This window comes from Dendrobates tinctorius, unplaced genomic scaffold (assembly GCF_039654945.1).
Source record: "Dendrobates tinctorius isolate UK_male_01 unplaced genomic scaffold, ASM3965494v1 ptg000196l, whole genome shotgun sequence".
NCBI classification, from domain to species: Eukaryota; Metazoa; Chordata; class Amphibia; order Anura; family Dendrobatidae; genus Dendrobates; species Dendrobates tinctorius.
Genome location: NW_027361863.1, coordinates 7,928,028 through 7,940,438, shown reverse-complemented (window position 1 = coordinate 7,940,438; position 12,411 = coordinate 7,928,028). Strand labels below are relative to the sequence as shown.

The 12,411-nt window shown below is 43.7% G+C and overlaps 1 protein-coding gene across 2 annotated transcripts in view; it reads left to right on the top strand.

The window, feature by feature from the left end:
* The window catches only part of ZMAT4 (zinc finger matrin-type 4), a 436,096-nt gene that overhangs the window by 87,028 nt on the left and 336,657 nt on the right, over window positions 1-12,411 (top strand). For both annotated transcript variants that reach the window (XM_073552848.1, XM_073552849.1), the window contains exon 3: window positions 1,989-2,081. In XM_073552848.1, coding sequence (XP_073408949.1) covers window positions 1,989-2,081 — 93 coding nt within the window. The remainder of the gene's footprint in view (window positions 1-1,988; window positions 2,082-12,411) is intronic.

The window sequence follows — 12,411 nt, the reverse complement described above, 5'->3', positions numbered from 1 at the left end:
CAGATGTAGCAGATGCAAGTTATAAAATAGACATCATATTGAAGTGTAACGTGAACAAACTCTAATATCAGTTTTTGGTCCTTACAGAAAATGATAGGTTAAACAGCAGGCCACAGAAGCAGCAGATGCAAGTTATAAAATCCACAGCAGATTGCAATGTAATGTGAACAAACTCTAATAACAGTTTGCGATGCTTATAGCAAATGATAGGTTAACCAGCAGGTCACAGAAGCAGGCAATACAAATAGTAGAAATCATAGTAATCTGAGCAAATGATGGAAACAGAAGAAAATTGATGATGGCAATCTGCAACCTAGCAGCAACTAAACACATTACAGTCTCATTACTCAGAATCAAGGGTGCATTCAAGTGGGCCTTTAAAAAGCCTTGGGAGATGATGTCACTGAGGATCACTGGGCCACTTGTAAGACCTGACATAGAGAACAAAAAAGAGATGTGGTTATAGGGGAAGAGAGTGAATCTGGGCCTTAAAGATGAGACAGGTAGAGCGGGTAAAATAAGTATTGACCACATCATCAATTTTGTAAGTAAATATATTTCTAACAGTGCTATTGACATGAAATTCTCATCAGATGTTGGTAACAACCCATCCAATCCAGAAAGGCAAAGAAATCAAACCATCATACCATATATGTCCATAAATTAAGTTTTGTGTAATAATGAAAAATGACACAGGGAAAAAGTATTGAACATGCTTGCTGAAACTTATTTAATGCTTCGAACAAAAGCCTTTGTTGATGAAGCTTCAGGCCGCCTTCTGTATAGAGAAACTAGTCACAGGTATTGCTCAGGTGTGATTTACGGCCCGTTCTTCCAAACAAACACTCTTCTAATCCTGATGTCCAGTAGGCTCCATCTGTGAACTCTGAGCTTTAGTTCCTTCCATAAATTTTCTGTTGGATACAGGTCAAGTGATCGGCTCAGCCATCCTAGCAGCTTTATTTTCTTTCTCTGAAACCAATTGAGAGCTTCCTTGGCTGTGTGTTTGGGATCATTGTCTTGCTGAAATTGCCACCCTCATTTTATCTTCATCATCTTGCTCGATGACAGCAGATTTTTATCAAAAATGTCACAGTACATTTGTGCTTTCATCCTTCCTTCAACTATATAAAGTTTGCCAGTGCCGTATGCTGAAAAACAGCCCCACACCATAATGTTCTCACCTCCAAACTTCACTGTTGGTATGGTGTTTTTGGGGTGATAAGCAGTGTCCTTTGGTCTACAAACATGGTGTGTATTATGGCATCTAAAGAGTTCAATCTTGGTCTCATCTGACCAGACAGTATTCTCCCAGTATTTCACAGGCTTTTCTAAATCTTGTTGAGCAAACTTTAAAACAACTGTACCTGACCTGCTGATCCAGGTCTTTCTGTAGTTCTCCACAGGTGGTCCTTGGCTCTTGCAAAATTCTTGTGAAATTTCTTTTCACCCCTATGTTTGGAATCTTGCCTGGTCGTGGCTGGTTTATGGGGAAATTATGTTTTTTTCCCCTCTGGACTATAGCCCCTTCAGTTCTCCAACTAAGCATGTTAGACATAAGGAACCCCATATACAATACATAGCTTATCATGAAGGATGGTTTGACTGATTGTTCGGCTGGTGGCTATCTCTCCCGACTCCTCTGCCAAGCACTCCTGTATTCTCTACGAGAGATCGCGAGAGCCGCTACTAGACTCCTCTATTGGCTGCTTGTCACGCTGAGAACAAAAGGGTCGGAAGTCCAAAATTAGACATGCCAGATCCTTATCTCACTCGACATCATAAGTCAGGGTAAAAAAGTCAAGAGACCCTCAAACACTTTATTAACAATATCAGCTGCCATTGGCCTAATGTCTATGATGTGCAAGGTTTCCACCATCTGATCTACTCTATTACATTTGTAGATAAGATTAATCACTTTTATCGAATTGCTTTGCAACCATTTTACTTATATCTTAAGTGATCCTTCTAATTTTTTTGTGTTTTAGAGCAAGAAACATGCCAACAAGGTCCGACTTTATTACATGTTACACCCTGAGGACGGAGGACCGCCATCGAAGAAACTTCGCCCAGATGACCCAGTAAGTGCATGAATGTCACGTAGAGTCCTACATTTATTAACTAACAGGAGCTCTGTGGAACGCTCGCTCTGTCTGCAACAAACTTTCTTTCATCTATGATCTTTTTATTACTAACAAACTTTCCTTCCTCGCCATCACCGAAACCTGGCTCACCTCCTCTGACACAGCCTCTCCTGCTGCACTCTCATATGGTGGATTCCACCTTTCCCACACTCCTCGCCCCAACTGCAAGCATGGTGGAGGAGTTGGTTTTCTCCTGTCAGATAACTGCTCCTTCACCCCAATCCCATTGCCGCCCTCTGTTACCCTCCCTTCCTTCGAGGTGCACTCTGTGTGCATCTACTCCCCCTCCAACCTCCAACTAGCTGTCATATACCGCCCTCCAGGGTCAGCCACCACCTTCTTTGACCACTTCACCACCTGGCTACTTCATTTCCTTTCCACTGATATTCCCACTATCATCTTGGGCGACTTCAACATCCCCATTGACACTTCCCTCTCAGCTGCCACTAAACTTCTATCTCTTACTTCCTCCTTCGGCCTCACTCAATGGTCTTCTGCAGCCACTCACAAAGATGGCCATACACTAGACCTCATCTTCACCCGCCTCTGCTCCCTATCTAGCTAACCTCTTACTCTCTCTGACCACAACCTACTTACATTCTCTTCCCTCTCCTCCTCAGGTCCACAATCCCCACCTCAAAAACTCACACACCCTCGCAGAAATCTTCAACACCTTGATCTACACTCAGTGTCTGAATCCCTCCTCCCTCTTACAGACATAAGTTCCCTACACAATGCGGATGCCGCTGCCGCTCTATATAACACCACAATAGCTGTAGCATTGGAATCAGTTGCCCCTCTCAAACATACCAAAGCTCGCAAAATCAACAGACAGCCCTGGCACACCAGTCTGACCAAAGAACTGAGGCGGGCTTCCAGGGCTGCTGAGCGGAGATGGAAAAAATCCCACTCCAATGAGGACTTCATCACATTTAAACAGTCCCTCACTACTTTCAAGACCACACTCGCTGCAGCAAAACAAACCTACTTCTCATCTCTCATATCCTCCCTGTCTCACAACCCTAAACAGTTATTCAACACCTTCAATTCTCTCCTCCGCCCCCCTGCACCTCCTCCCTCTCCACTCATCTCAGCTGAAGACTTTGCCTCATTTTTCAAGGAGAAGATTGATAACATCAGAGACAGTTTTGGTCAACAACCCCCAGTGCCCTTCCTCCTACCTGCCCTGCCCTCCTGCCCAAAACCAACTTCTCCACCATTACAGAAGATCAACTCTCCACTCTACTCTCAAGATCACATCTCACTACCTGTGCACTTGACCCGATCCCATCCCACTTCATCCCAAACCTCACCACAGTCTTCATCCCAACCCTAACCCATCTCTTCAACCTATCACTAACAACTGGTGTTTTCCCCTCAAGCTTTAAACATGCCTCAAACACACCTATCCTCAAAAAGCCCTCTCTTGACCCATCCTCTGTATCTAGCTATCGCCCTATATCACTTCTCCCCTATGCCTCAAAACTACTGGAACAACACGTCCATCTTGAACTATCCTCCCACCTCTCTTCTTGCTCCCTCCTTGACCACTTGCAATCCGGCTTCCGGCCACACCACTCCACTGAAACTGCCTTAACTAAGGTCACCAATGACCTACTAGCTGCCAAGGCCAAGCGACACTACTCTGTCCTCCTCCTGGACGTGTCCTCTGCCTTTGACACAGTGGACCATTCCCTATTACTACAGACCCTCTGATCTCTTGGTATTACAGACTTGGCCCTATCTTGGATTGCGTCATACCTAGCAGACTGGACATTCAGCGTCTCCCATTCGCACACCACCTCCTCACCGCGCCCCCTATCCGTCGGAGTCCCGCAAGGTTCAGTCCTGGGGCCCATGCTCTTCTCCGTTTACACCTTCGGCCTCAGACAGCTCATAGAATCTCATGGCTTTCAGTATCATCTCTATGCTGATGACACACAGATCTACATCTCTGGACCAGATATCACCTCCCTACTGAACAGAATTCCTCAATGTCTGTCCACTATTTCATCCTTTTTCTCCGCTAGATTTCTAAAACTTAATATGGACAAAACAGAATTAATCATCTTTCGCCCATCTCAAGTGACACCCCCAACGGACCTATCCATTAAAGTAAACGGCTGCCCACTCTCTCCAGTCCCACAAGCTCGCTGCCTCGGGGTTATCCTTGACACTGATCTCTCTTTCAAACCACATATCCAAGCCCTTTCCGCTTCCTGCCGACTTCAACTCAAAAATATTTCACGGATCCGTACATTCCTCAACCAAGAATCTGCAAAAACCCTAGTCCATGCCCTCATCATCTCCCGCCTTGACTACTGCAACCTCCTGCTCTGTGGCCTCCCCTCTAACACTCTCGCACCCCTCCAATCTGTTCTTAACTTTGCTGCCCGACTAATCCACCTGTCCCCCCACTATTCCCCGGCCTCTCCCCTCTGTCAATCCCTGCACTGGCTCCCCATTACCCAAAGACTCCAGTTCAAAACCCTAACCATGACATACAAAGCCATCCACAACCTGAGTCCTCCGTACATCTGTGACCTAGTCTCCCGGTACTTACCTGCACGAAACCTCCGATCCTCACAAGATCTCCTTCTGTACTCCCCTCTTATCTCCTCTTCCCACAATCGCATACAAGATTTCTCCCGCGCATCCCCTCTACTCTGGAACTCTCTACCACAACATATCAGACTCTCGCCTACCATGGAAACCTTCAAAAAGAACTTGAAGACCTACCTCTTCCGACAAGCCTACAACTTGCAGTAACCACCGATCCACCAAACCGCTGCACGACCAGCTCTACCCTCGCCTACTGTATCCTCACCCATCCCGTTGTAGATTGTGAGCCCTCGCGGGCAGGGTCCTCTCTCATCCTGTACCAGTCGTGACTTGTATTGTTTAAGATTGCTGTACTTGTATGTATTATGTATACCCCTCCTCACATGTAAAGCGCCATGGAATAAATGGCGCTATAATAATAATAAATAATAATAATAATAATAATAATAATAATAGTTTATTATAGGTCTACCAATGCTTTATTACACCGTCCGGCTGCTGTCTGGAATATGCAGTTCTCACATGAGCTCATGGAAGTTTTTCAAAGCAATTATTGTAAATTAGAATTACACAGATGTAGCAGTGTTGAGGTTTTTATTTAATAGTTGCTTATTTAATATCAGTATAGAGGTTTAGTGCATTGAGCTGCACAGTGTGTGGCTTGACTTTTGGGTCAATGAAAATTAAATTGAAAGTAGAATTTTTACTGGACTCTTATTTTATACAACGCAGAAAATTGCATCAGCCACAGAAGTCTCCCTTGAAGGCCGGATGGGTTTCTCCATGATGCCTAACAGCTATCACATCACATCGTGTCGCATACCCAATTATAGCCTATCATAGCCTGTATAAAAGCAGAAGCAGGGAATGCAGCAGCCATTTTAGGGAGATGGGGAGATAGAAAGCTATAAAAGACTGAATAAACATTAAAGATAATAAGCATGACAGCACAGTCACGAACGGGAAGTGATCAGGCCCTTACGTGTCCACTGTTATAGCTACACACAAACACAATTTCAAAAGAAAAATGGCTGAATCTACAAAGGGGTAAATCTGGGAATAACAAGACGTTTCTGGTTGTGAAATGAATGGGCGACTTAAGATGCTTCGCCTTATCTCTCTGAAATTGTGTTTATGCGTTGAGTATTCCTCAACTACACAAGATATACGGAGCATCTCTCTTAGCTAGCCGGCTGGAGCGCTGGCGGCGGTCTATCCCCGTTCTCTGCTGTCCAGTTGATAACTCACTAAGGATACATCTTATAATAACATCTAGTGAGTGTCCCCCGGGGAAGGATGGATGGACTCTGAAGTCATTGAGTCAATGTTAGATCTTACAAACTAGAGTACCATTTGCAGCGTTTTCAACCAGTTGTCTCCAGAGGGTCTATCTCTCTGCTCAAGCATTGCCAGTCCTAGTAGACTGAGATCTGAAACAATTCAGGGGATTTATCAATACTCGGGCAATGCTAACTCTGATAAGATTAGGAAAATGTGATTTTCTTGATTTGCTTGTAGCAAGGGATCTGAGGATCAAAGGCTCCAAGCATGATAATGTGTTTTTGGGAAGGATGTCGGCTAACAGCAAGCACTCCTATGAAGCAAAGTTAGCTGGAGTCGATGTAATCACTGGGGGTTCCTTATTTACTAGCCACATTATTAGCCAACAGCTGTATCAAGTTTTGGAGGACAGGCATTTAGTTAAACATTGGACATGTAAGGGCCTGTTCACATCACGTTTGGCCACATGTTCGTGACTCTTTTGTGAATTACCTATGAACCCCTCCAAAAACCAGAATTTGGAGGTGCCCCTTTAGAAGCCACATTGTTCTCTCTATTTCGGTGGTGTCAACTTTTGCAACTTCTGCGTTAGTGTGTCTTTCTAAAAAGACAGACACCACTGCTGGTACGGACTCCAGATGGGGTTCAATGTGACTCCATGTGTCTCTTATAGTGATTGGCTCTTTCAGGGCTCCATTGGAGACATGTCTAAAATGTCCATAATTTTGTAGGTTCAGACGGTAACACTGATGAAGTCACAGACATGTGGGTCAAATGTATTGTTAATAGGCCCTTACAAGGTTCTCTGGTGGGGACTTAAATACTACCTTCCTAATGTATCTTTTAAAGCCTCCTTCACATGTCCAATTTTTGTGTCCGTTTTTTAAGGATCGCAAGTACGGACATGCACACCTATTGTATTCAGTGGTGTTGCGCACATGTCAGGTTTTTCACGTGGATCGTGTGTCTGTGTGAAAAACCTGCAGACATGTCAGTTGTTTATCAGCAGCATGGACAAATTGCGTGCCGCACACTGATGACACATGGATACCATCGCCTATGAAGAAGTGGTACAGTTCGGCTGTTCCCAGGCACCAGATGCTAAAGACAGCTCTCAGCATTGTCGCCTGGTCTCCCTGTGATCAGCGCGACCAGATGACAATGATGGGAGTGCTATTCTGCATCTTTTGTGTCCTTCCTGTGTAAAATTAAGATTTAAATTAAAAAAATGGCTTGAGCTCCCGCATAATTTTCTTAACCAGCAGAGGGAAAGCCGACGGCTGGGGGCCGATGTTAATAATCAGGGGAGTGGGACAATATCCCAAAAGGGTCCAAGGTTATTAATATCAGCTCACAGCTGTTTGCTTAGCCTTTACTGGTGAGTTTACAGGGAACCCTAGAAAAAAATGACCTAGGGACCCCTGTAAATTCAAACCAGCAAAGGCTAAACAGACAGCTGTGGTTTGATATTAATAGCCTGGAAAGGGACCAGAGATATTGACCCCCCCCAGGCTACCAAAATCAGTCCTCTGGTGTTCCAGAAATGGTGCTTCCATAAGGCGCTTAGTTTCGCTCTTCCACTTGCCCTGTGGCAGTGGCAAGTGGGGTAATAGGGTTGAGGTTGATGTGAGCTTTCTATTTTCAGCTGACATCAAGCCCAGGGGTTAGTAATGGAACGGTGTCTATAAGACGCCCCCATTACCCCATAGTACTGTCTCTTGTAAAATCAGCATTCTCTTCCTCTGCTGCAATATCCTTTATGCCCATTACCTGATGTCTATAATGTGTTTGGGAACTTACATAAAATGGTTCTTCTTGGGGATATTTTTCTTTTCTTTTAACCTCGAAGAAAGCAACAAAAAAAAGGTTGAGGAAACATGATATAATGCCGCTATCCTCCAGGGTGTCTGCGCTCTAACGATCACGCTTACAGCAAGGAGGTCTCTGATAATGATGATATAGACTTTCTTTAAGCAGCTTCTCATTACGCCTTGCGTTGTCTTTTCCTCCTGGGCATCATGTTTTATGAGTCTTGTTACTTTCTGTTTTTCTTTTCTTCGCTCTATAGAAGTGATAATGAGGATTTGATAACACTCCCCCCCACCCCCCTCCGCCCTTTAGAAAGGTCTGAGATTATAATAAAGAAGCTTTTCTCGTCACGGTCAATGAATTTTGTTGTCAAGCGTCATTCTGACTTAATTGAGTGTAAATGTGTTTGAGAATGTGAATGGACGCCCCATACAAAATATATATTGGTCATTGATTGTTCATTACGAAGTTACAGATGGCTGAGACCAGACATTATGCGCATTACCGATCATGGCTGATCTGAACCACGCATCGGCTCCAAATATAAAGTGTGCACTCACAATAGTAATCCGCTCTGGTAATAGAAAGAGAATGGATGGTCAAGTTCGAAAACCTTTTTAAAGGGGTTTTTCAAGATTTTGTTAATGATGGCTTATCCCTTTATTTGATTATAAAGGGTCCAACTATCACCACCTCTGAAGTTCAGCTGAAAGATGGGTCACAGTACGACAGTGAGCCCTGCTTCCCCTTTGTACTTTGTCTAGGCAGAGCGCAACTCATTCCCATTTACATCGATGGGACTGGCAAATCCAACATTTTTGGGATTCAGTGTGCCGAAATTCTAAAAAATGTTGGCCATACATTATGATGGATTCTTTGAGGACTGAGAAGAGTTTAAAATATAAAAAAAATCTATATTCTCACCTTTTCCACAGCCTTCCACCTGCTGCTTTCACCACTGGAGCATCTTCTCAGACTCCATATCCACGTCTTTGGTTCTTCCACATGGTTGTGTGGGACTCAGTAGACCAATGCGATGGAACAGGGTAGTTGCAGAAGCAGAATGTTTTTTTTGTTGTTTTTTTTTAAATTATTTTAAACCCTTTGTTCCCCTCTATTTATTATACTTTGGGGTCTGGAGCATAATAAACTTCTTTTTGGGAGCAATTTAGTTTCAGACTGAATTCTATTTGCACCAAAGCAAATCTTCTGACCAATTTGAGCAAAACTGAAAAATTGGCTCAATCTCTAGCCACAACCATATGCATTTTTGATTTTTCCCTGGAGCCTAGGGGGATCTTAAATAGCTCCCTTTGTCCCATATGAAAAGACCATTGCTATTAAAAATCTCCAATAGCTGGGTGCACTGTTTAAGATTTTGTATTGGGGACAACAAGCTTCAAGTTACGCCACAGGTTACTATTTTGCATGATCTACGCCTTACAATAGAGTTGCCATTAAATCCAATATCTTTGCTAATACTGTCCCAGTCTACACAGTAAAGCAGACTTGTCAGTTGTAGAGAAAAGGATGTACTATGACTAGAAAAGAGTGAATCTCCTAAAATTTGTTTCAGTCAGATTCAAATTCAGTCTGAATCGAATATGCACCAAAAATATTTTTATTATGTCCTGAGGACTCTCCAGACCCCCAAAACATAATAAATATCGGGATGAGAAGCAGCTTAAAAAATAATAAATAAATGTGGAGGAGAGTCTGGGACCTGAAGATGCGAGTACTTGTCTATATGAGAAGATCTGGACCAAAAACGATAAAAGAATGGAAGATCTGGACCAAAAACGATACAAGAATGGAAGATCTGGACCAAAAAGATCGAAAGCGGAACATTGGATGCAGAGTTATGGTGTCTGAATGAGTTAGGGGCAAGCCTAGAACAGGGGTCTATCATCTTTTTTATTTTTTTCTACCAATTCCTGAACCTCAAAAGAATCTAGCAAAATGGTGGCCAGCTGGATTAGCGTGAAATTAATCTTGAAAAATTAGGAATTTGGTGAATTTTTCAGAAAATTTGCGATGAATTTGTCCGCTCATCTCTGATTGTGACTGATCTAGTTGCCAGTGGAAAAACATTATCAAGATTTTTCTTATTTAGGTGCTTTTTAAATCATCTTTTATGGCGTCCATCGTTTGTGACCGGTGATACCAGCAGTGGCACGGCAAAATAGGCAGTAATGTGCAGAAGACGACATTGGTCCCAGTATCTATTGAGGGGTTCAGCAACACCTACACATGTGTAATTTGCATCAGGCTCCTGGGAGGTTACTAGTCCATTTGTTTTCGACTTTAGGTTTAAGCTGCTGTTCAGACACATTTGTCACAATTGCAATTGCTAATTTATTGCAGTAAGTAAAGGAACAGCGAGGCTTCTTTTATCAGTTTGACTAATTTAAATCCATTGGATTGACTAACGAGCACTGACCGAAGCCAATGCATTTCAGGGACAGTGATTAAATTAGGGTGATATCATCAATAGTTCTGCCTTTCGTACAGAATAAAAAAATCTCTAATGCATCATCCCGGAGCTAACACCGTGCTGAGTCTGTACACAAGTAATGGCGAGTAATTTCTTCACGGACGCTAATCAATGACAGATTACAGTAAAAAGTGCGGTTCACGCTCACCAGTCATGACGTTTGTTTTGTTTTTTTTTCATTTCTTTTTATATTACATGCATCCTCTAAATTTGTAAGACTGAATGAGAAATTTGGGACAATTATGCCCCTGTCCCCTGAAATGTCCAGGAACCCACTTTTCATTTCCTCTTTGCAAACCACTACCCCTGTTTGGTGCTCCACATTCAGGAATCCGACATTGGCTTCTGCCGATGGCTCCATATTGTTGTAAGACAGCCAGATGCCTTCTTCTTTACTGTTTTGTTTTCCAGTATACACTGGGGTCCTGGTGGTAAGTGCATGGGTGAACCTAGCCTCTCTGCTGCCTGAGGCAAACTGCAAAATGGCACCCCCCCCCCCGTAGGAAAATCAGTACAAATAAATCTGGTTTACTCTTTACTAGCCTAACCTGACGCCCATGTAAAATACATACACTTTTAAATAGGAATATATTTGAAACATCGATCTTTACGTTTGGCTGGGGAACAGTGCTTACTGTAGCGCTTTTTCCCCGGCGGCCGTCCGTGTGGTGCTGATGCGGCACACAGTTGCCACACTTATTACACACACGGACATGGATATCTCCACTACCGGTTTTTCCGGTACCGGAAATATCAGGATGTGTGAAACCAGCCTAAAGCCACAACTATAGTCATTTTTCTATCAGGTCAGATTAATATTGAGGATCTGAGAGGCCAGTAGTACCTTTTTAACAACCCCCCCTTTTCGGTTCTTCGATTATAGGGCACTTCCTTCACAGTGGTACCCCTTTGTTTTTGTTGTTTGACTAATTTGGCTTTTTACAATTTTACCTAATAAAGGGTTAAGTTTTAATATCCATCTTGCTACACAGAAAATCCCTTAATTAGCCCCTATGGTATATCCTGGCCCCCATGTTTCAAATTCCTGGTTCCAGCCGTATGTTCTCCCATCATGTCCTCATGAGTATCCATTCTGCCCCATATGATGTCCCATGATCCTGCCCCATCTGTCTCCATCGTATCCATCCTGCCCCATCTGTCTCCATCGTACCCATCATGCCCCATCATCCTGCCTCATTTGTCTCCAATCCTGCCCCATCTGTCTCCATCCTGCCCCATGATCCTGCCCCCTGCTCTATTCTGCCCCATGCTCCATTCTGCACCCGTGCTCCATTTAGCCCCCTCCGTGCTCCATTCTGCTGCCTCGTGCTCCATTTTGCCACCCCGTGCTCCATTCTGGCCCCTGGCAAATTTTTGGCCATGCCCTGACCACACCCATTTTACAACTAGTCACACCCATATCCATGCCCCAATCGCACCCATTTAGCACTGCTGATCACACTGACTGGTACTGAGGGCACAGTGGCTGGTACTTTGGGCACACTGACAGGTAATGAGGAAAAGAAAGAAAGGAAGAACAGAGAGAAAGAAAGAACAGAGAGAGAAAGGAAGAGGGGAAAGAAAGAAAGAACAGAGAGAGAAAGGAAGAGGGGAAAGAAAGAAAGAACAGAGAGAGAGAAAGAAAGAGGAAAGAAAGAAAAGAGAGCGAAAGAAAGAACAGAGAGCAAAAGAAAGAACAGAGAGAAAGAAAGAGGGGAAAGAAAGAAAGAACAGAGAGAGTAAAAGAGAAACAGAGAAAGAAAGAACAGAGAGAGAAAGAAAGAAACAGAGAGAGAAAGATTGAAAGATTAGAGAGGGAAAGAAAGAACAGAGAGAGAGAGAAAGAAACTGAGAAAGATTCTATAAAGATACTATAGCAGCCTGGCTCCCATTGTAATGCCCACCTGAGCCTCCCGGTACAGGACATATCATGATCCGCTCACATGGCCGGCATCCCCGATTCCAAGGCCATCCCGTTGTTCACGCTGTCAGAGGAGAACACGGTGATGGATCTGAAGCATTCCCTGAAGTGCCTCCATGGTTCCGTCACAATCTCCTCCCGAAATTACCTCATTTCCGGTCAGCTTCCAGCATGTCACTTCCGGTGGAACGTCACGTGCG